This window comes from Falco naumanni, chromosome 1 (assembly GCF_017639655.2).
Source record: "Falco naumanni isolate bFalNau1 chromosome 1, bFalNau1.pat, whole genome shotgun sequence".
Lineage (NCBI taxonomy): Eukaryota > Metazoa > Chordata > Aves > Falconiformes > Falconidae > Falco > Falco naumanni.
Genome location: NC_054054.1, coordinates 91,219,486 through 91,242,366, shown reverse-complemented (window position 1 = coordinate 91,242,366; position 22,881 = coordinate 91,219,486). Strand labels below are relative to the sequence as shown.

Sequence of the window (22,881 nt, the reverse complement as noted above, 5' to 3'; positions counted from 1 at the left end):
GCCGCCGCGCCCAGGACGCTCTCCGGAGGGGTGGGCGCGGGGGTGCGGGCGCGGCGAGGCTCCGGGCGGCTATGCTTGTCCTGCGGGAGCCCGTGGGCACTGCCTGTGCACCGCCTGGTCCCCGGGAGAGACCGGTGGCCTGGTTGGGGCAAATTGCGGTAAACTTCTTGAAGCCGCCAGGCGTTTGCTGTGGGCTCTGTTAAAAGGCGGGCATTGGGTTTGGGGGTTCCCTCCGCCGCGGCGGCTGTCGGCAGGAGCCCGAGAATCGGTTCCGAGCAGAGGTTGGGAAGACTCCTACTCGTCATTGATAACGAGTTGCCACAGCCCATCCCAGCGCTGCGCGGGTAGCCAAGCTCCTGGCTTCGCGAAACACATCAGCCTTGCCCCCCCCCCCCCCCCCTCCTCTTTGAACGCATTACTCCCGCTTCCTTTCCTCCCTCCTCCTCTTTTCTCCATCCACCCCCACTCCCGACCAAAGGGGAGATATTTTGGTGAATGCAAAGAGATCCTAGACGCTGGTTACTACAGGGACTTCACCAAGCTGGCGCCAAGCGCTCTTAACCATGTGCGTCAAAAATGCAATGTTAGAAGAGCTAATCACTTTAGAGGTTCCGCTCCCATCTGCGCGCAGCCAGCGCCGAGCCCCCGCACTCCTCCGCTCCGCTCCCGCAGGATTATCTTCCCCTCTTTCAAGCAGGATGGGGTGTCGGGAGACTCCCCAGCCCCTTCCCCCCCCCCCCCCCGGGATGGTGTGGGTGATGATTCGGCACCTCCCCGCGCTGGGCTGTCACGCGTGGGCGCCCCGCGCCCTGCGTGCCCACAGCTCCCGCGACACGCACACAGCCGCAAGCCCCCTCTTGCTGCTCTGGACTGTCACCCCCAGGGAACGTGTCTTCCCAGAAACTTCCCAGGCGGATCCCGCCCGGTTCGTCCCTCTCCATTGGGCCGGCGCAGCCCCACGCGTGATGCCTTCCCGGGGGGGTGGGGGGGTGGCTCCATGCGGGCCCGGCCGTGGGGGGCGGCCCGGGGATGGGCAGCCCGGGGATGGCCCCCCCGCCCCGACGCTGCCCCGGCCGGGCGCAGGGAACGCCGCACTTCCCGTCTCCTCCCCGCGCACCTCATGGAAGAGGAGGGGTGTGGGAGCGTAACCCTCTCGGCGCCGGTGCCAGCCGAGTGGCTATAATCCTCCGCGCCGAAGAAAGAAAGAAGACAAAAAAAAAAAAAAAGAAGAATGAATTTAAAAAATCCCATTTTTTTTTTTAGCTGCCCCCCGCGATTAGCAGCCGCCGGGCCCGGGGCTGAGCCGGGTGGCGGCCCCCGCCCGCCTCGCCGCAGCCCGCAGCCGCCCACCAGGACAATAATAACGGCGGCCGCGGCCGCTCGGGCAGCCGGGGCCGAGCCCGGGCCGGGGGAGCCCCGCAGAGCTGCCTCCGCGCCGGCTCCCACACCCCGGGGCTCGTCCCGAGGTTTGCGGGGGGAAGGAAGGAGACCAGCCCCCGGCCTGGAGGTTCTGTCTCGTTTAAAGAAAGCTGCTTTCCCGGGGGGAGGGGGGGGACACCGGGGGTGACACCAGCTCCGGCGGCTGCGGGGACCGGCGGCAGCCGCGACGCGGCGAGGATGGGCGAGCGGTGCGGCGGGCCCAGCGGCCGCCCGAGGTGGGTCTGGGGCGGGAGGGGGGGGGGCACGGTGGGGCCTCAGCGCCCGGAACGGTGCGGTGTGGTGCGGTACGGCGGGGGGCACGCAGCGCCGGACATCCCCACCCCCACCCCTCCAACACCCCCACGCGTGGAGCCCCCCCGCTCCCGGCGCGCCCTCGCCGTCCTCCAGCGCTGCCAGCAGCCGCTGCTTTGGAAGGTCCTACCGGGCGGCCGGCCGGCGGAGAGCGCAGGGAAGTGCCCAGCCTGCCGCCGCGCCGGGGCCGGGGGGCGAGGCGGCCCCCAGCACCCCCCCTAGAGGCGGGTGCCGCCGGCCGCCCTCCCCGGCGCTGCCTGCTCCCTCCCCTCTGATCATGTTGACATATTCACACGGCCCGGAGTACTAGTGATGCTTTGCTGCAGCGTTACAGTTTCCGACACCTTCTTTTTATAACTCGGCTCTGTCCCCCTTCCACTCGACCTGTCAAAACCACGCCTATGGAGCCTCACAATTGGTCCGAAAGCGTCAAAGGGCCAATCAAGGAGGCTGCAGCTCCCCTGTAACCCACAACACATCCATACAATCCGGTGCACGCAGAGCACAGGCTCACAGGGAATTCTCAGAGCTGAGAGGCTCCTTCTCCCTCTCTCTCTCTCTCTCTTTTCCTCTCTTTCTCCCCCCCTTTTTCTCTTCCTTTCTCTTTCCCTCTCTCTTTCTCCCTCTCTCCTTTGCTGGAGCGCTGCTGGAGAGGAGACAAGAGCGTAATTCTTCCAGATTTTTTTTTTTTTTTAAGGCAGAGTGAAAGAGAAAGAGAGGGGAAAAAATAAAAAAAAAAGGAAAGGAGGAGGGTGAAAGAAAGAAGAGATCCTGATGGAAATCAGGGCAACCTGACCAGCTCCTGCTTGGAGAGGGGGGAAGGCGAGGCGGAAACGAGATTTCCCTACAAGTTTTTTGCTGCTGAAGGTTGCTCAGGAGCCTTCCTCGGTCGGCGAGGGGGGGTGGGTTTGTTTGCTTCTTTCTGCTTTCCCTCCCTTCCCAGCCTCTGCTCTGCAGCCTGACCGTACGGAGGAAAGGTGGAGGGGTGGGGGGGAGGGGGGGGGGAGAGCCAGCCACCCAAAAAGAAAACCCAGCTTCGAGCCGTCACCCTCCGCCACGAAAGAAGAGAAGGGAGATTGAGACTAAGAGAAAAAAGAAGAAGAAAAAAAAAGATCTCGGCTTGTCCAGCCCTTCTGCGGCAACAGGAGCAGACAGCGAACCCGGTGGATTTTTTTTTTTTTTCCTTTCTTCGGCGTTTATTTTCCAGCGCACGGACTTCCACTCCGGAGAAAAAAAAAAAAAAAGAAAAAAAAAAAGATCAACAAAACAAACGCAGAGGCCGAACACAAAAAAAGCAAGACTAATAATGAACAATCCTGTTAATCCGCTGTCCCGAGGGCTGGGGATGTGCCCCGGCTCGGGAAGTTGTAGGCTGTAGAAGTTCTGCCTCTCCCCCATGTACTGTGCTTTCTAGAGCTTGTTTCCCCCCCCACCCTTTTTTTTTTTTTTTTTTTTTTTTTTTTTGGTGCTTTATTGCTGTTATTGTTACTATCTTAATTTTTCTTCTTCATGATGTGCTGTTAGAAACCACTCCGGGACTACTCCAGCAGTAGGAAGACCGAGGAGTGGAGTGGATGAATATACCGATGAGAGATCCAGTAATCCCTGGGACAAGCATGGCTTATCATCCTTTTTTACCTCACCGGGCACCGGACTTTGCCATGAGCGCAGTGTTGGGACATCAGCCTCCCTTCTTCCCGGCTCTGGCTTTACCTCCCAACGGGGCAGCCGCCCTCTCCCTTCCCGGGGCTCTGGCTAAACCCATCATGGATCAGTTAGTGGGGGCTGCAGAGACTGGTATCCCCTTTTCTTCCCTGGGTCACCAGGCAGCAGCCCATCTGAGGCCTTTAAAAACTCTGGAGCCAGAAGAAGAGGTGGAAGATGATCCGAAAGTGCATCTGGAAGCCAAAGAGCTTTGGGAGCAATTCCATAAAAGAGGCACGGAGATGGTGATTACCAAATCGGGAAGGTAGGTCTGGGTCGGGGTTCGTGCCTCTCCCCCCCCCCCCCCCCCCAATCCCTGCACCCCACCAGGCTGCTCCAAAGCAAGGCTGTTTCACCGGCACTTTTCTCCACAAAACTCCTTTCACCTGGAATTACAGAAAGTTTTAGGCGGCTGAAGATCCAAGCCCATCTCGGGCACCATGCTGCAGGGAAAGGCTCAGCCACGACCTGGCCCTGCTCAGCGTGTGCAGGGGGTGAGAGGGTCCTTTCATGGTTCAGTAGCTTAATGCTTTCTGGAGAAGGCTGGTAGCAGAGAGAAAATAATTTGGGGTTGGAAAAGGAGCTGGCCTGACTTCAGCTTTGCTACATGTATTTTTTTCTTCCTTGAGAAAGAGAAAGGGGAATAAAGGAAAAATTCTGTGGAGCGGTGCATGGCTGCTGGTGAGGCAGGAGCTGCAGAAAGGCAGACAGGCTCGGTTTATCAGTTCCTTCGCTTGTGCCTCTCTCTCTACCGGGATCTAGGCGTGCATTTGTGCTGACTAATTAGATCTGGAAATGCACAAAAAGCTGACGAAAATACCCAGCGGTCCTGCAGCCGCTGCTGTGGTGGTGGGGAAGGGTTTGCAGCTCCATGCTGCCTGTCCCTGTATTTATATAATCTTCACGTGGGAATGAATGAACATACACGGCACGTCCACGCTCAGCATTTCTGCTTTTTATAGGTTTACCCATCTGAAATCCCTCTCTGTATTCACTACTCATTGACATCTGTGCTCTTTTACAACTCTGCCTATCGCTGTGATGACACACAAGGAGAAAACCCCCTTCCCACCCGGGTGTTTTTATAAGGGACTCTCTTAGAAACCTCCCAAACAATTTGCGTGTAATTTGCCAGGAGAATAACTCGAGGAAGCCACTCCTGAAAAGTCTTCTTAGATGGCCTTCAGCTGCCTTGCTGGAGCCTCACCTACTTGCAGAGCACCGGTTGCAGGCTACAGGCTCAGGGGAAAAAAAACAAACAAACAAAGACCAGCAAGGAGGAGGGGAAAAATAATCCCCTCGCCCATTTTACTGCTTTCCCGAAGTTTTCTTTGTTAATTGTGGTCAAAAGTTTTTGCGGGAGAACCTCGGCGAGTGTTAAGCGCTCTTACAAGTTGCAAAGTCATGTGTTTCCTTTTAAGTTGAGATTGCTGAATGCCAACCGCTCGATATAATAAACAGCAAATTTGTGGTATCCTGTTCCAGTTTGGAGCTGGACTGGGGCGTGCAGGGGAGCAGGGTTGCAGGGAGCCCGCTGCACGATTGGGGTGTCACGGGCCGGCTGTGGCGTGGGAAGCCACGGCAGCCACTCTGCCTCACGGTAGGGTTTTGGTTTTTTTTTCTCCTCCTCTGCAAAGTGGGAAAACTTCCCTCTCCACTCTTCGTCGGTGGACTAGGTTATAATAATGTGGAATATTTATTTTCTCGGGGTGCAATCTGTTCCCATGTCTTTGTTTAGCAGGAGAAAAGGGAAATAGGGAGAGACCCGAGAGCCCCAGATGACGCTTTGCAGTTTAGGACTGGCAGAGGGTAGGCGCCCGCTGATTTCCAGGGAGCACGTACCTCTTCCCTCCGCCTTCCATCCCAGGGACCATTTTCTCCTGAAACTTTTAAGTGTTTGAGAAATCTTTTTGTTGGGGGCGGGGGTGAAGCCTTTTTGCTGGGCGGGGGACGACACACACGACTTTTCTGCTTCTTAGAGCTGAAGCGATTGCTTGGTAGACACGCTACCGAGATTCAGGAGCTTATTTAAATGCTGTAATGAATTTAATTTTACTTTTGTCTTGTCTTTTCTTTACCTCTCCCCCCCCCCCCCCCCCCCCCCCCCCGCCCATAGGAGAATGTTTCCTCCATTTAAAGTGAGATGCACTGGACTGGATAAAAAGGCCAAGTACATTTTGTTGATGGATATTGTGGCGGCTGATGATTGTAGGTACAAATTCCATAATTCCCGGTGGATGGTAGCCGGCAAAGCTGACCCTGAAATGCCAAAGAGAATGTACATCCACCCGGACAGCCCGGCCACCGGCGAACAATGGATGTCCAAAGTCGTCACCTTTCACAAGCTGAAGCTCACTAACAACATCTCTGACAAGCACGGATTTGTGAGTGCCTTTTACACCTTCCCCCGTGCCCCCCTTCCCCTCCCTCGCTGCCTGGCCGGAGCGGGGGTCCTGGTGGGGGGGACCCTCCCAGGAGCGCAGCGGCTGCTGGGCTGGAGCCGTGCCCACAGCCCCGGCTGGCAGCTCCCGCGGCGGCTGGAGTGTGGGGAAACTGGGAATGAATCCCCCCGCCAGGCGCATCTGCCCGCTTTTATAATATTCCGTGATTTTTTCTGTTGCTGAGGTCAAGTCTAAACACTCGAGTTTATTCTGTAACCTCTCCGTGCCAGTCAGCATTAACTTTAGCGATACATTTCCAGCATAGCACAACTCGGTATTTCTCGGAGCTGTGGTGACTTCATATATATCTCTATCTATATTTTATTTTTTTAATAGAGTTGATAATACTTTTTAAGCGTAGGAAAATGATATGCATATGTGTATAAAGGGCTTAAAGGCCTAAGTACGCAAACATTTAAATATATATTAATCTGGATAATGTAAAGCAAGCCGGAGTGAAAATAAACAGGGACCAAAATCAGAGGTCAAGTTGCCCATTCATGTCTGTCCGCTCCTTTACATTTACTGGGTGTGCAGAGATAAAAACTTACCCTAAGAGTGAAATCAAACAAACCTGCTGATAAGTGCTCGGACGATCCTTGCCATTTCTTTCTATTCCTGGGAAAGCCTCCGCCTTGGAGCCAGGGGTTGCTGGTGGTGGCCGCGGTCGGGGGATCTCTAATGTGCCGAAGATTGCATTTGCTGGCTGTGATTTGATTAGACGATACATTTTTGCCTTTTGCAGAAGGGCTTAAGTGGATTGGGGCGAGCAATTAGACCTAGCCAAGGCTCTCGTGGTGGCGTTGCTATTGTAGCTGCTGCTGCTTTACTTGATTTTATTTTATTACTTTTTTTCACTTTGAAATCAAAAGACGTTGCAGCCAGAACCCAAACAGCTTCTCCCGCTCTCCTAGGAGAGTTCTGCTGGGATTGCCCCCCTCCTCTCCCTTCAAGAGGTCCGGCGGGGAGAGCCTAGCTCCGGCGAGCTGGAGCTGTCAGTGCTTTTTGTTGGATGCTGCAAGGCGTGTGCGTGTTTGGAGTGTGCTCGGCGGGGAGGAGGAGTGAGGGGAGGAAGGAGAGGGAAGGCAAATTAGGAAGAGAAAGTGCCGATGGCTGGGGGAAGTGCGAGGCGGGGGTGCTGCTCCTGCTGACCGTCTTCTTTCCCCTCCTCTGCCCTCTCTGCTCCGGCCGCTGCCCCCCCGCCCCCAGACCATTTTAAACTCCATGCACAAGTACCAGCCCCGGTTCCACATCGTCCGAGCCAACGATATTCTCAAGCTTCCCTATAGCACGTTCAGGACCTACGTTTTCCCGGAGACTGAATTCATCGCAGTGACCGCATACCAGAATGATAAGGTAAGGAGATGAAGAAAGGATTTGTTTTACGTGTTTTGGCTTTTAAGAGAGCTTTTACTCTGCATTGTTCCTTAAAAATCACGAAGCCCATCCCGCTTCTCTCTCTCCCCCACCTCTTCTTTCCCCCAAAACCTCCTTGATCCAACTTCGGGAAGGCGCTGGGGGAGGGGGTCGAGCACTCTCCTAACCCGACCTCGCCGAGGGCAGTTAGAGGGAGGTCAGGGGGGGCTGTTTAGTTGGGTTTTTACCAGTACCTCTCCCCGGTATGGGGAAAGGGGTAGGATGGGGTGGGGATCGCTGCTCTCAGTGTGGATTTAATCTAAGATGCATCAGAGGGGAAGAAAAAAAGAGAGAGGGAAAAAAAATCGGCTCCGTGTGTCGAAAGACAGGGGGGAGAGCAGCAGGGCTGGAGATTTTGTAATTTTTCCTGGCCTTTGTGCTGTTTTAGCTCCTTTAACAGCAATTGGCAATAAGGCTGGAGCGCACGTCTGGTTCCTATTATTATTATATTATGATTTTTTTTTTTTGCATCCTGCAGTGTTTTATTATTTTTTGTGGTGCAGAAATATGCTCTGATCAGAGAGGGGTATCTCGCTTGAATTTAGCTGGAAGGTCTGAAAAAGCCAGTGTGAGAAAGTTTTGCAGCACTGCAGACGCTGCCTTTCCATTTCTGCTGGTTTACTGTCGCTTGCGACGAAGGTGGTATATTTGAGAGAGTGGCAAATGGTGAATTTACGATAATTAAGTCAAGTGGAAGGAAGCGAAGGAGCCAAAAAAGGGGCTTTGATTTTTTTCTGTCTATAAATTATAACTTTGCGTGCGTGTGCGTTAAGCGCAGAGGGTCTGGATGTGCAGCCCCCACTCACTGCAGCTTCCCTGTGCCGCTCTCTGTCCCTTCACATCCTTCACTCTTAAAAATCTGCACCCTTCTGCCCTCGGTTTCCAAAAGGCCACTTCTCCCTCGGGGTTCGGGCGATTTTCCTCTCTCGCTGCGGCCGGGCGTTTGCAAGGAAACGGAAAGAAAATGTGTGTACAGAGAGTAGACTTTGCTTTGGGACTTATCAGCAGGGCTGTTCGCCCCGGTCTATCAGCTGGGGCCGGCTTGGGTGAAGGACAGAAATGAGCATATTTGTCTGATTGCCATGAAATCGCCTGGAAAGCGGCGTGCGGGAGCGGCGGGGAGCTCTCGGCTCCGGCGCCCTGGGAGCCGCCTCGCCGGCAGGTCAGAAGGCACAGCCGGGATCACCTGGATTAACCGTCCTGCTGCTTTTGAGCAGTGGGGTTTCTTGCTCTTTCCTGATCCCGCGTGTGCGGCGGGGGGTGGGGGTAACTCGGGAGCCGGGGCCGGTCTTGCCCGGCACTCAGCGGCAGGCAGGGGTTTGCTTTCGGGGTCCGGCTCTGCTCTCAAATTGAAGGGTTGCAGTGCTTTCAGCCCGGCCCAGGACCAGGGCTGGGAGCGGAATGGTGGGCAGGCAGCATCCCCTTTCCCACCCCGGTATCCCGTTATAGTGAGGGGAGCCCCTGGCCAAGCTTTGAATCCCTCTCTGCGCATCATATGTGTAGGCACAGGGAGTTGCGGGGTGTCCCGCTCTGCCCCCCCGGTCCCTCCAAACACAGGAAGAAACAGACATTCCCTGCAATAACCTGAATCTTGAGGAGACCCCCAAACATTCACAAAAAAACCTTACACTACTACCCCCCCAAAAAAAATCAACTCCTGGCACCCCCAGTACCCCAACACACACGCGGAGCATAATGCGATTATATAAAGTATTTTATTATAGCAAGGGGGTGGGTATGATTCCTTTGCGGTTTAATTATGGCATTCAAAGAGTTTTAAGCACAGGCATAACTTGCATGGATCGCATTGCACGGCTCAATTAATTCCGACGTGATGGCAGCAACACGGGGCTCTTTCATTGCCACCACAGCCCGGGTCACTGGCCAGGGGATTGAGGGCAAGCTGCCTCCAAACCAGCTTGGGAAAACAGGGAGATTCACCCCAAACCCAGGGACCTTTGCCCCCTGCCCTGTCCTGCTCCTTCTGGGGTCCTGCCAGTACTGGAGGGGGGACTGGGGAGAGGAATTTTTTGCTGTTACTTTTTAATACAAAATCTCCTGATCTCTGCCCCAACCCCCTGCCCTTTTTTTTTTTTTTTTTTTTTTCATCCTATAGATCACTCAATTAAAAATTGACAACAACCCCTTTGCCAAAGGTTTTCGGGACACCGGGAATGGAAGGAGGGAAAAAAGGTGAGTCTGGACAGATTATATATAGGCACCTCGTTTGGTTTTCATGTGTAAAGCTCAGGACATGAACAGGTCAAAATCACCTCGCCTCGCCTCCAAACCACACTTCTCCCCGCCAAAATTCATAAGGATCTTGTCATTAATAACGCCAAACTGATTGCATGGGAATTCTTTCCTGCTTTCCACATTTATTTTTCACATCACAGGGAATGGCTGGCCAAAGGGATGGTGGTACATTAAACAAATATCACTGGAGAAAGAAGGTTCCCTTAAAATTTTGAGAGGGAACATTACATTATAGTTTGTGTCTGGGACTAGGAAAGAGGGAGAAGTGAGGGCAGAGCTGATCGCTGATTCAATCTCTTCAGGCATTTTCCCGGGGACTATGTCGAAAAGACTAAAATGTGGAGGAGAAACATATAAATAAACTGTTTTGACAGAGGTGTCTTGTGAATATGGAAGTAATTAATGATAGAAGATTCTTAATTTTTCTAAAAGCAGCCAGACGCAGTTTGTGCCCCAGTTAGACAGCTAGACAGAACTTGTTCTAATGGGACTGGATTTTTATTTTTAATATTGGAGAAAATTGAGAAAGGGGTGATTTTTTTTTTTCCTTTGGTGAGGGATATATCTTTTGTTACAGCAGACAGAATATTTTAGCTGTTTGCACTTTGATTTAGATAATGAATAAATCTATCTGTTTCTCCTTTTTTAACAAAAAAAAAAAAAAAGGGGGGGGGGGGGGGGGAACACGACACACGACTGTAATGTAAAACAAGGGGCCTTTTTCCCTGCCCAGCACTGAGCCCAGCGTGCACACACACACACACATGCATATGCACACATGCCAGGTCCTCTTGTCCGTCAGTGTGAAAATAAAGCCAATGCTGGAGCCACAGGACGGAAATGATTTCTAATTTCTCTCTAAATATAAATAGATTTTTACTCGGGGTTAATTGTTGGTGAAAAGATTACATAAAGTGCCTAACAAAATAACCACTTCCTAGCAATCTTAGCAACCATTAAGATGGCTCATATCTCTGGAACATCCTCGCCTTTTAAAAGCTAATCTCCAGGGAATGCTTCCCTCTCCCCTCCGCCCCTTGTCTTTAATATCTGCCCTCACTGAGTTGCTGTTCACCGCTTCCAAGAAATCTCCTCTTATTAGCAGCCAAGCCCTGCCTGCGAGAAGCGTTCCCCCCTCGAGGGGACCTTGGCCCTTAACTCCTCTGCCCCAGTCATCCCCAAATGAGATCGCAAGAAGGGGCTGGGGAAGGGATGGGGGGTCCCTGGGGTGGTCCCCGGGGGGGTTGCCGGGGTCCACTTGCCCAGCGGGTGCGTATGCCCGTAGGAAGCAGCTGACCCTGCAGTCCATGCGGGTGTACGACGAGAGGCAGAAGAAGGAAAACCCCACCTCGGATGAGTCCTCCAACGAGCAGACGGCCTTCAAGTGCTTCGCCCAGTCCTCCTGCCCTGCCGTGCCTGCCGTCGGCACTTCCAGCCTCAAAGGTGAGAGCTGCGGCCCCCGGGTCCCCCAGGACCCCCACGGGGAGAGCCTGGGTGCCTGCTCTGTGGGGGGACAGATCCTGGCCCGTACCACTGCCCTTGGGCACTGGCCTGCCTTCCTTCCATCCTTCATTCCTTCCTTCCTTTAGCTTGCCTTCTTTTCTCTGTTTTCTCTCTTTACTCTCTTCTGTCCTCTCACTTCTTTCTCCACTTTATCTCTTTTCTTTTCCCTATTTCCCTCTTCTTCCTGCTTTCTTCTTCTTTCTTTGCACCTTTCCCTTTCCCTATTTCCCTCTTCTTCCTGCTTTCTTCTTCTCTCTTTGCACCTTTCCCTCTCCCCTTCTTTTTCTCTCTCATTCTTTCCCTCTGCCCTCCTCACTCTTCCTCTCCCTCCTCCTCTCCGTCTCTCTCTGCTGCACGTTCATTCCTCCCCTCCTTGGTTCAGAAAGGAGCCAGCTCCAAGTCAAGGGAGCAAAGACAGACCACGGGGCAAAAGTTCAAAACTGGAGTCACTCCATTAATATTCCTCTCTGAATCTGTTATTAGAGGAAGGATCTTTCCCCTGGATACAGTCCCGAACTTTGTTATAGAAAAGTCACCCTTGATTTCTCTCCGTGCGGGGTTGGGAGCTGTCTGCAGCTCTCTCACATGTATTAATCCATCCAGGGGCGGGGGGTGCAGGGGGAGGAGGAAACAACCTCTTTTTTGTTGCTGCTTTACTCGTTTGTTTAAAGTCCTGCCGAGCTGAGGGGAGGGGACCCGAAAAGCAAACCAGAGCTTCGCACCTGGGGCGCTGAAATTAAGAGATGAAGTGCAGAGGAATCCGGCGAAGCCGTGCATGCGATTGGGGGGTGGGGGTGCAGGGGGTGATGGACGCGGGGGTGGGGGTGCGTGTTCAAAGTTTGCCCATTGAAAGGGCTGAAAACTTGGAAAAAGTTCTTAGGAGACACATCCCCAAGGCCCTCCAACCCGCCGGCAGGACGGTGCTGTCCCTGCCGCTCCGCTGTCTCTGCCGCGGCCGAGGGGGGTCCCCGGGGGGTCCCCGCAGCCCCAGGCAGCCCCGGCGGAGCCGCTGGCCCGGCCCCACCCCGCTGGGGGTCGCTCCCCCGGGGCCGCTGCTTTGTTTCGCAGCCGGTTTTGCTGCCCTGTGTAAAGCTCGGGCTGGCTGGGATGGGGCGGACAGTGGGAGCTGTGTGTGTGTATATTTATATGATTATAATAATAAAAAAGGAAGTATTTACATCTAAACCTCTGGCCGGCGTGGAAGCCTCTGTGCCCCCTTGCCCAGCCCGACGGGGACTGGGGGCTTTAGGGACGCGCAGCGCCGGATCCCAGCGCCGGGCTCCCTTTGTCTTGCAGATCTCTGCCCCAGCGAGGGAGACAGCGATGCAGACAGCAAAGACGATCCCTTGCTAGAAGCCAACGAGTCGGGCAAAATCAGCACGACCACCACCCCAGCTCCGGCCAGCTCCGCCGCGCCCGCCGGAGACGACCCCCGGCAGAAGGGGGGCAGCCCCTCCAAAAGCCACTTCTTCCCCGGTGACTCAGCGGGGAGTCGGAGCCGAGAGAGGACGGAGAAAGCCCCTCCGGACTCCCGGCACAGCCCGGCTACTATCTCTTCCAGCACCCGGGGGGGAAGCCTGAGCGGCGAGGAACTGAAAAGCCCCCTCAGGGATGGCCCCAAGGTAGATGAGAACCGGCTGCTGGGGAAAGAGCCCTTCGCCCCCCTGACGGTGCAGACCGACAGCGCGGCCCACCTCAGCCAGGGACACTTGCAGAACCTCGGCTTCCCCCCCGCCCTGGCCGGCCAGCAGTTCTTCAATCCGCTGGGGAACGGGCACCCGCTGCTGCTGCACCCCGGGCAGTTCGCCATGGGGGGGGGCTTTCTCCGGCATGGCCGCGGGGATGGGGCCCCTGCTCGCCACGGTCTCCGGGGCATCCGCCGGTGTCTCGGGACTGGACAACACGGTCATGGCCACGGCGGCGGCCCAGGGACTCTCGGGAGCATCGGCGGCCGCGCTGCCTTTCCATCTGCAGCAGCACGTCCTGGCTTCTCAGGTAGCTCACTTCCCCCCCCCCCCCCCCCCCCCGCTGCCCCTCTGGAGCAGGGGGGGCCGTCCCGGGGAAGGAGGGGGCAGCGGAGCACCCCTTTGGGTCCCCCCCCACCCATCCCCGGCTCTCCCGGGTTTGGGGAAAGCTGGGAGGTGGGAAAGCCCCGGGGGGTGTGTGTGTGAAGGGGCGGGTGGCCCACCTTGAACTCCCGGAGCTCTTCCACCCACCCCGCTGTCCTCTGGCTCCCGTGCTCCGTGACACTGTGCCGGGGCCAGACCTCTGTCCCTCCCCCGCCGCCCCGGGGGCTTGGTGCCCCCCCCCCCCCCCCCCCGGGCAGTCCCAGCGCGCAGCTCCGCGGTGCGGGGCGCGTTGCAGCCTGCGGAGCTGAGCCGCCGGCGGGGGAGCGGCGGGGGGCTGCCCGGGGGGGGGAGGGGGGTGGGCGGAACTGGCCGTACCCACCGGGACAGAGCGTTTGGACAGACCGTTTGCCCCAGCGAAAGAAAATCTTCCCGCGGGAGAGAGACACCACGGCCCTTCTCTCATTGCGGCCCCTCTTGGGGCTGGCGGGAGGGGGCAGGCGGGGTGGGGGCCGTGCGGGTTGAGCCTCGGCAGGGTCTGCCTCGGGGGGGCGGGTGGGTTTGGCCTCGGCACTGGGAGGACGGGTCTTCATCCCCTCCCGTGGGCAGCAGCTTGGCCGCTGTCAGCTCTCCCAACTGGCGTGTGCGTGGGGGCTGCTGGCGTGGGGGTGCCGCGGAGCATCCCCCGTGGGGGGGATGTGCAGGCCGGTAACCCTTTCCTCTCTCTCCTCCTTTCCCGCAGGGCCTGGCCATGTCTCCCTTCGGAAGCCTCTTCCCCTACCCCTACACCTACATGGCAGCGGCGGCCGCCGCCTCCAGCGCCGCCTCCAGCTCGGTGCACCGGCACCCCTTCCTCAGCGCCGTGCGGCCGCGGCTCCGCTACAGCCCCTACCCGCTGCCCGTGCCCCTGCCCGACGGCAGCAGCCTCCTCACTACCGCCCTACCCGGCCTGGCTGCCGGCTCCGGCGAGGGCAAGGCGGGGGGACTGACCGCCAGCCCCGGCTCCGTGCCCCTGGACTCCGCCTCGGACCTCACCAGCCGTTCGTCCACCCTCTCCACCGGCTCCGTCTCCCTCTCCCCCAAACTGGGCGCGGACAAGGAGGCGGCCACCAGCGAACTGCAGAACATCCAGCGCCTGGTCAGTGGGCTCGACCCCAAGCAGGACAGATCCCGCAGCGGCTCCCCATAACCCCCCTGCCCTCTGGGGGCTCATTTCAAATCAGTCTCGCAGTGCACTTTGTTTGAAAGAAACCACATCCTCCACCCCGCGAGTGTGTTGTTTTGTTGTTGTTGTGGGTTTTTTTTATCTCCCTCCTTGATTTTGTTTTTTCTTCCCTTTCTATTTTTTTAATATAAAATCCCCCGGCGCGCTTACCAACAGAAAGGTATCTGGCGAAGCAGGGGGGGTGAGGGTGGGGAGAGGGTCGGGGATGGGGGAGTGGAACCGAGGTGGGCGACCTGGGTTGGAGGCTGCTCGCAGGGAGCAGGCTGGCCAAACCAGGTCACCAGCGGGGTTGTAGCATCCTCCTCTCTCTCTCTTATTATTTTTTTTTAAACTGTGTAAAAAAAGGAAAAAAAAACCAACAGAAAAACAGAAAAACAAGCACCTAAAAGCAAAAATAAAAGAAAAAAATCAAACAAACGTATGAATAAAAATTAAGTAAGAGAAGTGATTTTTTTTCTTTCCGAAAGAAAAGCGTGTAAGTAACTTGCATATCGGTTCTTCAACAGTTGTTTCCTGGGCGGGTTGTTAACGACAACCCCCTTAGTCAATATTAAGGGAAGCTGTGTGTTTAAAATATTATTGTGATGTCTGAGAGCCAGTCGGTGGCTTTTTTTGCATGTTCCATAGTAGTCTGCTTTTTTTGGGCTGGGTGGGGTGGGGTATTTTTTTATTTCGGTGGGGTTTTGTTGTTTATTTTTAATGCTCGTTTCAAATCCCAGGGAAAAAAATATTATTAATAATAATAAAAACAAAAATAAGACCCTCGTCCCTCTACCTTAAACATCCTCCCTGTAGCAACAACAGTAAGAAGTGTAGTTGGAAAGGAAAAAAAAAAGTGAATTTATTTTATCTAAAAATCTCTGTAGCTTGACTGTAGGTTTATCACAGCTTTCCCTCTTTAATTGTATATGCAATAACAAGGTTTAAACATACTGAAAAGAAGAAAAGAGCGGACGCTATTATTAAAGTATTTATGTAATTATTTGATAACTTGTAAATACGTGGAATATGAATACTCGAAATTAAACTTTAATTTATTGACATTGTACATATCTCTGTAAATACGACTGCAGCTGTCTTTTTTTTTTCCTTCTGTTTTTATTTTTAGTCGCTTTCATTTCAGCTTCATAATTCCTTTAAACATACACCCCGACCCAGAGGAGAAATCCCCCCATTTCTGAGAGCTCACTTTTTAAATCTGAGTTCACCCCAGAAAACCTGACCTCGTCCTTTTGTAAAGGAGCCGAATGCAAAAGGCAAAGCAGTAACAAAATTAATCAAAGACCTTTAAAAAAAATAAAAGAAAAAGCAGTGTGCCATGGTAGCTTTTAATCCTCGATTTCTTCAGTGTTCAAAGCGCTACTTTCCGCATAAAATGTCCACGACAAAAAAAAATATATACGTTAATACACGACAACAGGCTTCTCCAGTGGCTTGAGAGAAAAAAAGATGAAGATTCTAGGTTTTTCTTTACTTTGTATTATTTTCCCCCGTTTCCTTGGTGTGTCAAAAAAACAACCCCGCGATGGAGTTTTACTACTGTGCTTATTGTTGTCTTTGTTTGAGTGAGTGCATATTTTCTTGGCTTGAAAGTCAGGTGCTCAGAGCTGGTTCAAAGAAAAAAAAAAAATGAAGGTATATTTTGTGTTATATAAATGTTGAGAAGTTCTTGCTATTTTTTTCCTGTACTTTTTTTTTTCTTTCCCTTTTAAAAGTCACTGAAGTTTCAATAAATTTTTATTGAAATGTCTTGGGCGTACTGTGAAATGCCTTCACCCCAATCCTCCCGAAAAGTGCCTGGGAGGATGGAGGGGTTGAAAGATATATGTCCCTCTTCTGCCTTCCTCCTCCACCCCCCATCCCCTTCCCAATATTAAGATATTTCTCCTGGAAGGAGCTAGTACGAACCAGTCGGGATGGTGTCGTTTGAATTGTTGGTGGGGAAGGACGAGTTTTAAGCAAGCTGTTTATTGTACCTTTTCCTCTCGCTTTTAAAGTCGATCCAGAGGCTACGAAGTCACGTCTTTTAATGGAACAATATTAAGTGGCGTTTGAAAAGTTAATGAGAAAGGCTCAGCTATGCTTTTATCTGTCATAAATTAATAACGCAAAAGTGAAGAATTAGAGAATAGATCGGTTAAATTTTAATGCACAGCCCTCCTCCAAAGTTTCCAGGTAAAGTACTCAGGAGTTGATGGTGCTGCTGGGATCGTTTTCCCTCCCGTCCGGGCAGAGGAATTGCCTTTTCCAGTTAGTTACCACCTGGAAATCCATGGTTTTGTTTTCGTGGTTTCACACACACACACACCCCTCCCCTGGAATCGCCCCTTCTCGCCCTTGAGCTGATGATATGATGAGATTAAGGTAGAAAACGGCTGAAACGGGGACAGGCATCCAGGCGGCAGGCTGGACCAGTGGCCTGGGAGGTCACTGGGAATCCAGGAGAGCTGGCAGCCGCTGGCTGCACCTTTGCCAGTCCATGAGTGCATTCTTTAGCAGAACATATATATTTCTTCTTGTGAGAGAGATTCCCGCCCCCCCCCCCCTTCAACAGTTAGTGGCCCATATATTGGAAAGCGATTCATCCTCCGCCAGTAATAAATATTATAAGGATGTACTTCCAGCCTGTATCCTGCTCCATGCGTTGCCTGCCCCTCGGGCCCCGGCCCCTGCGCCGGCGAGATAAAGAGGTTCTCAGTGGGTGAAAGTGGCGATGGAGCTTTTCTCCCCCGTTTTTTTAACAAGTCCCCAGCGGGATCCCCCCCCCACGCACATCAAACCCTGCTCAGTTCCCCTTCTTGGGGGGACGGGACCCTTCCCATTTCAGCTTTGGGGTGGTGGTGGTGCTGGTGTGCGTCTGCATTTTAAAGCCGCGGTGTGGGGGCAAGGTTTGGGCTGAGCAGGATTTTTTCTCTCCCGCTTACCCCACCCTGGGATGACCCAAGGTGATGGCTACTGGGGATGTCACTTTAGCTGATGCTCCTCTGAGCTGGCCTGGGCGAGGTGGGGATTTTAGGGACGGGTCTGGCAAAAGAAATTACCCCCACACACACACCAAGAAGCAGGCAGCCAGCCCTCGGGCTGCAGCCCCACAAGCGGGCTTCCACCCGGGTCCTCGACGCGGGTGGGAGCTGGGGCCGCTGCGGGAGGGGGGCTCGGCACCGGGGTGAGGGAGCAGAGGAGGGGGCAGATGCTGCCAGCCCCTCCGGGCTGGAAAATCACCCTCCACTATGCCTTTCAACTCTCTCCCCTGCTCCAAGCTCCGGCCTTAGAGGCAGCCCAGAGACACCTTTCCGTGTGTTACAGACCCCCGCGCAGCCACCGCGCTCTCATTTATTAGGCTTCAGGAACGATGGGGGAATCTTAATTTTTTTTGCCCCTCCCCAGCTGCTGGTACCCCCAGATCTTTCTTACAGAGGGACAACGGTTACAGTCTGTGCGTGCAGGGGGGTAGTTTCATAGTCGGCGAGGAAATTCGCTACTGATGTTCAGAGGAAAGCGAGCAACCCCCAATAACCCCCTAACCCCCCGGCTTGCCTTCCTGCTGGCCCAGGGGGCCAGTAGCCACCCCGCAGGCCAGGCGGGCACTGGCAGCCCCGGGGCGCCGCGAAACTGGAGGTCACGATTTTTTTTTTTTTTTTTTAAAGGCTGAGGGTGCAGCCTGATTGATTTAACGCCCCCCTCCCCCCTTCCAGGGGCCTAATGGTGACCTCCCCCTCCCCATGCCCTTGCAAGAAATCCGTGTACCGCAGGTGTAACTCTGACTTGCAAATGGCTTTATCTCTTGTGTATCTTATTTGTATATAGTAACGTTAATGAGTAACTCTTGTGGCGCTTGTGGATGGAGGTAAACAGCGAGCAATCTCTCTGGATTATCCTGTCTATTACTCACCTGGCGCCTGTCTTGATATCCTCAATGGTTTTATGGCTGATGCAGGCGACCCGGCGCTGGGGTGAGGGGGGTCCGACGGCGGGGGGGGTCCGGCGGGGCGCCGGCGCCACCTCTCGGGCAGCCCCAGCAGTGCCGAGCCGCCCCCAAGGGGACCCACAGCCCGTGGGAGCGGGGCACGGCACCCACCGGGGCTGATCGCCGCGGGTGGGGAGGGGAGCCGGCCCCCCCGCCCCCCCCGAGCCGCCCCCCGCCCCGGACCCCCGGCCGAGCTGCGCGGCAGAGCTCGGCCCAGGCTTTGCTGGGAGCGGAGCCGGGTTCCACCCATGGGGGTTTCAGCCCCGAGTCCAAAGTCTCTGGGAAAGCGGGGCAGGAGCGCGGAGCTGGGACCGCACCGTCGCGGGGGGGACACCGGAGCCGCAGCGACCCGGGGAGGACGCGGACACCCCGTGGGGCCCGACGGTGCGGTCACTAGCCGCCGCCGTCCTGCTCGGCCCACGCTCCGCTATTAGTTAATTATTGATTGATTACAAGTGAAAATTTATGACCCTCTACCCGCCCTCCCCCCCGGCTCCCGGCCCCCTCGCACGCACACACGCTCCTGCCCTCTGCAAACACTCCGAGGGAGGCGGGAGGCGTGTTGTTGTTTTTGGCCTTGACAGCTTCCAGGAATATGAAATATTTAAGCCCTTCGGTCGATCTCCCGTACCCTGGACGCCCCCCCTTTTTTTTTCTCCTTTCCTCACCCCCCTCTTCCTTTCATGTCCCGGCTCGGGGGGGTCCCGCGGTGGCAGGGCCCCCTCCCCGCACGCAGCCGGCGTGCGGGCTCGTAGCACGCCAGGCCTCGCAGATCAAAGGGACCTCTCCGGCCTCCGCACAAGGGAAGAGAAGAGAAAAAAAAAAGAAAAAAGAAAAGAAAAAAGAAAGGTTGATTTCTTTAACGATTGTTCGTAAAAGTCTTGGAAGCAGGGACCATCCCGCCTCCTCCTTCGCCTCAGGCTGCAGGATTGCACCGGGAAACGATTTGGGGAAGGCAGAGAGAGGGCTCGGGAGAAGGGAAGGGAGGGAAAAAAAAGGGGGGTGAAAAATAGAGGATTTGCTTGAAATTTAGCAGCCATGTGTCTGCAGGAGCACGTCCCCCGTCCCGGGTGGGAGCCTGAGCCGCGGGGGCTGCGCTCGGACATGTGTCCCCAAAAGTACCATCGCAAGAGCAGGGCCAAGGAGAGCCCCAAGCCCCAAGTGTGCGGGGGGGGGGGGGGGGGGGGGGGGGGGAGGGGAGGGAGGCAGGGTGCACCCCCTCTGTCCCTGCTCCTGCTGCCGGGCAGCCCGGTGCCAGGGACGCTGTGAAGCAGTCACCGGAGCGCGTGCTCCGCGCACGGCCACGCGCGGCCCTGGCCGGGGCTGGGAGATGGATGGATGCATGGATGGACGGACGGACGGACGGGCCGGGTGTTTGCCGTCTCGGGAGGGTACAGGGCCTGATGCGGTGGTTGCCTGGAGGCGCTGGTGCTTGACCCGGCGGAGGCGAGCAGCCGTGGCACGCTGCGGAGACCGCCCAGCGCCTCTCCGCTTCCCCGGTCCCTGTCACCCCGGCCTCGGGGGGAGGGGGGGACAGCGGGGGCAGCCAGCCGGGCGGATCCGTGCTGGAGGCGCCGGGACGGCGGGGCTAGGGTGAGCTTGGGCGGGGGGGGGGGGGGGGGGGGGGGGGGGAAGGGAAAATCCTCCCTCCTTCGGCACCTACAGCCGCGCCTTGCAAAGCAACCCCCGTCCCCAGGGACACGGTGGCACCCCCGAGCTCTCACCCCCTTCCACACCGTACAGGCACATACCAGGAGCGCAAACAGCCCCACACAGGGACATTCCAGCCCGTTATCGCCCTGACCCGCCGACCTCTCCCCACAGTCAGCCCCTCCGTGCATCCATCTCACAGCGGTGCGAGGGCGGCCCTTTACACCTGAAGCGGCGGAGAGAAAAAGCCAGCGGCTCCCAGGGAGCCAGTTCTGGAGGATGATGGATGCATGGGGTTGGTTTGGGGTTTTTGTTGTTGGGGTTTTTTTGTTGTTGGGGTTTCTTTGGGTTGGGTGGTGGGGTTTTTTTCTTTTCCAGCCAGCCCCAAACTTCCCACGCGCTTCTCCCCAAACCCCGCATTATTAGCGAACAATTAAGGCGTGTAAAAACACAGCAAGGCGAAGCCCTTTAGCCTGAAGTGGCCGTTCAAGGCGCTCTTGCAGATCCTGGCTCCGGCTCCTCGCCCCGGCGCGCCGGGCTGCAGAGGGTCCTGCCCGCCGGTGAACCCCGGGGCCGGGCCGGCTACGGGGCGCTGGGGGCTGCGCCCCCCGCACCGCTCCTCGGGAGCTCAGCCAGCAGGCACCGGCGCTGGGGCTTTTCCCTTTCTCATCCACCTCTTTTTTATTATTATTTAAAAAATTGATTATTTTAGAGATTTTTTTTTTAATGCTTTCAGCCGAAACAGAGTTCGACCTCTAGCGCAGGTAACCGCGGCCATAATTCCTGCTGAATTTCACGTTGGTCTCACTAAACTCAGCTTCTCCTCACGCCGCCCCCCCCCCCCGTAAACCCCTTCCTAGAGAAAGCATTAAAAAATGAACCCCCTGATGGCAAGCGAGCTGTGCTCTGTGGAGCCCGACCCAACCCCACGGACACTGCGACCCCCACCCCTCCTGGGGCAGCCCCATCTGCCTCCAGCTTCTCTCCGAAGTCCTTTCAAGCTTTATATCCTTGTGAGCCGCCAAAGCGCCACTGACAAAATAAATTTAGCAAGGATATTAGCTCGACAGCAAAAGGCAATGGTGCTTCCCCCCCCCTCCCCGGACCTGCTCCTTCCAGCGAAGCTATGAGCGGCTCGGGAAGGGGGGGGACCGGCCGCGGAGAGGGGGTCCGGTTTAGGGTATCCCGCTGACCGAGCTGAAGGATCGGTGAAACAAGGAGGCTTTCTTGGGGCAGAAGGCGGTGGCAAGGAGGGAGCTGGAAGGATTCGCTCCAAGCTTTTGTGCAAAACGTGGAGTCACGTTTCTGGTCGCTCTGCAGGGAAGGGGGTCCCCACCGCCGCAGCCCCCCGCGATCGCGCTGCCCCATGGAGCTCCTTGGGGCATCGCTCACTGCAGTCTTCTGGCGGGATTATTTCCCTTCTGCCGTGAACTTTTCCTAGATTCTCTTGCGTTTATTTTCCACAGGTTTCTTGAAAAAAAAATATTTTTTTTCCAGCTTTCCTTCGCTCTCCGTTCGTGGCCTTCCCCGTGGATTTTTGAGGGGCACTTTTCAACTCCTCCGCTCTTCTCAGTCCTATTTTAGCCGGTTTCCACTTCTCCCTGCTCCGAGCTAAAAAACAAACAGACATCCCCCCTGCCCCAACCTTAAATACAACTATAAGACAGGTCAGGAGGCTCCTCCGCTCCGCTTGCTGGAGAGGGTGGGGGTAGGGGCTACCCCTAGGAAAAGTGAAAAGCTTGTTTTAATGGGCGGTCATTGCTTAAATCTCACCTTAGGGCCAAAACGACTCGCGACCCATTGCCCTCCTTACGATGTATTTATTTGTCTCAGTGGCACCAGCCGTCAGTCATTAGTGGGGGGGTTAATCCGAGAGCCGCACCACGGTGGTGCTGGAGGTCTTGTGGCTCTTTGGTTTGTTTTAAATATAATTTCTCAACAGGAACCTGTCCAGAAGCGGAGGAATAACCTGTCCCGGGAGGGCTCCCTGGTGAAACACGAGGGAACACGCGTGGGAGCTTGGCGAGCGACGACCCCTGCGAAAAGGCGCTGCTTCGGTCTGGGAAAGCGGGGCTGTGCTTTGCACCCCGAAGGTTTGCTCCCGGGAAAAGGGGCGGCTTGGGCCAGCAGAAATTTTATTTAATGAACCTGGCGATCTTTTCCAATATTCTTAACGATTACGGAGCGGAAAAAAAACCCCACCAGCCCGGCAGCCCCAGCAGCCGCCCGAGCCCGCGGGCAGCTGGACGAGCCGCCGCCGTCGCCGGCACGGACGTGGCGCACCGGGGAGCAGCCCCCGGCACCCACAACCACCGGCTGGGTCTACGTGCCCGCATTTCTCCGGTGGCAGCCATACCATCCGCGCAGCTCCAGAGCCTCTCCGTAGCTGCATATTACTTTATTTAGATATCGCTCTCCCCGTACGTAAATAAGCATTAAGCGCCAAGCAGCTTTATATATTTCACGGATTTGTACATGTGTTCAAATACAAATGTATGGGTGGTGTTATATAAAGGTAATGTAAAGGCAGGAGGCTGCGGCGCATTCTTTTCTCTTTGCACGAGAGCCGTGCCGTGCGGGACCCCGGGCAGGGCGCGCCCCGTCCCCCGCAGCCCGCACGCAAGCCCTCCCGGCCCCGGCTTTCCCAGGCTCCGTCCCGCCCGGCCGAGCACAGCCGCACCGGGCTGGGGGCCGGGGGCTCTGTCCGGTGTGCTCGGTAGCTGCGTCCCGGTCAGCTTCGCGTTATCTGCGCTACTATAAATTCATTCCTGCAGAGAGCAGCTGGCCCGGGATCTCTCGCCACCCCCGGGGCACCTCTGGGTGTTCCTGCCCGTCGCCCCCCGAGGAGTGGGGAGCATGTGGGACCCTCCCCGCTCCGCTGCCGGCCCGCAGCCCCGGTGCTTGTGTTCACACCCCTTTTTA

At 55.8% G+C, this 22,881-nt stretch overlaps 1 protein-coding gene across 1 annotated transcript; it reads left to right on the top strand.

The window, feature by feature from the left end:
* The first annotated feature begins 3,187 nt into the window (after positions 1–3,187).
* TBX3 (T-box transcription factor 3) lies at positions 3,188–15,390 on the top strand. The gene is given in 8 exon segments (XM_040606185.1): positions 3,188–3,700; positions 5,552–5,819; positions 7,086–7,232; positions 9,409–9,485; positions 10,834–10,991; positions 12,348–12,862; positions 12,864–13,046; positions 13,860–15,390. Coding segments are annotated over 8 exon segments (2,190 nt in total). The 5' UTR covers positions 3,188–3,305; the 3' UTR covers positions 14,307–15,390.
* The last annotated feature ends 7,491 nt before the right edge of the window (positions 15,391–22,881 follow it).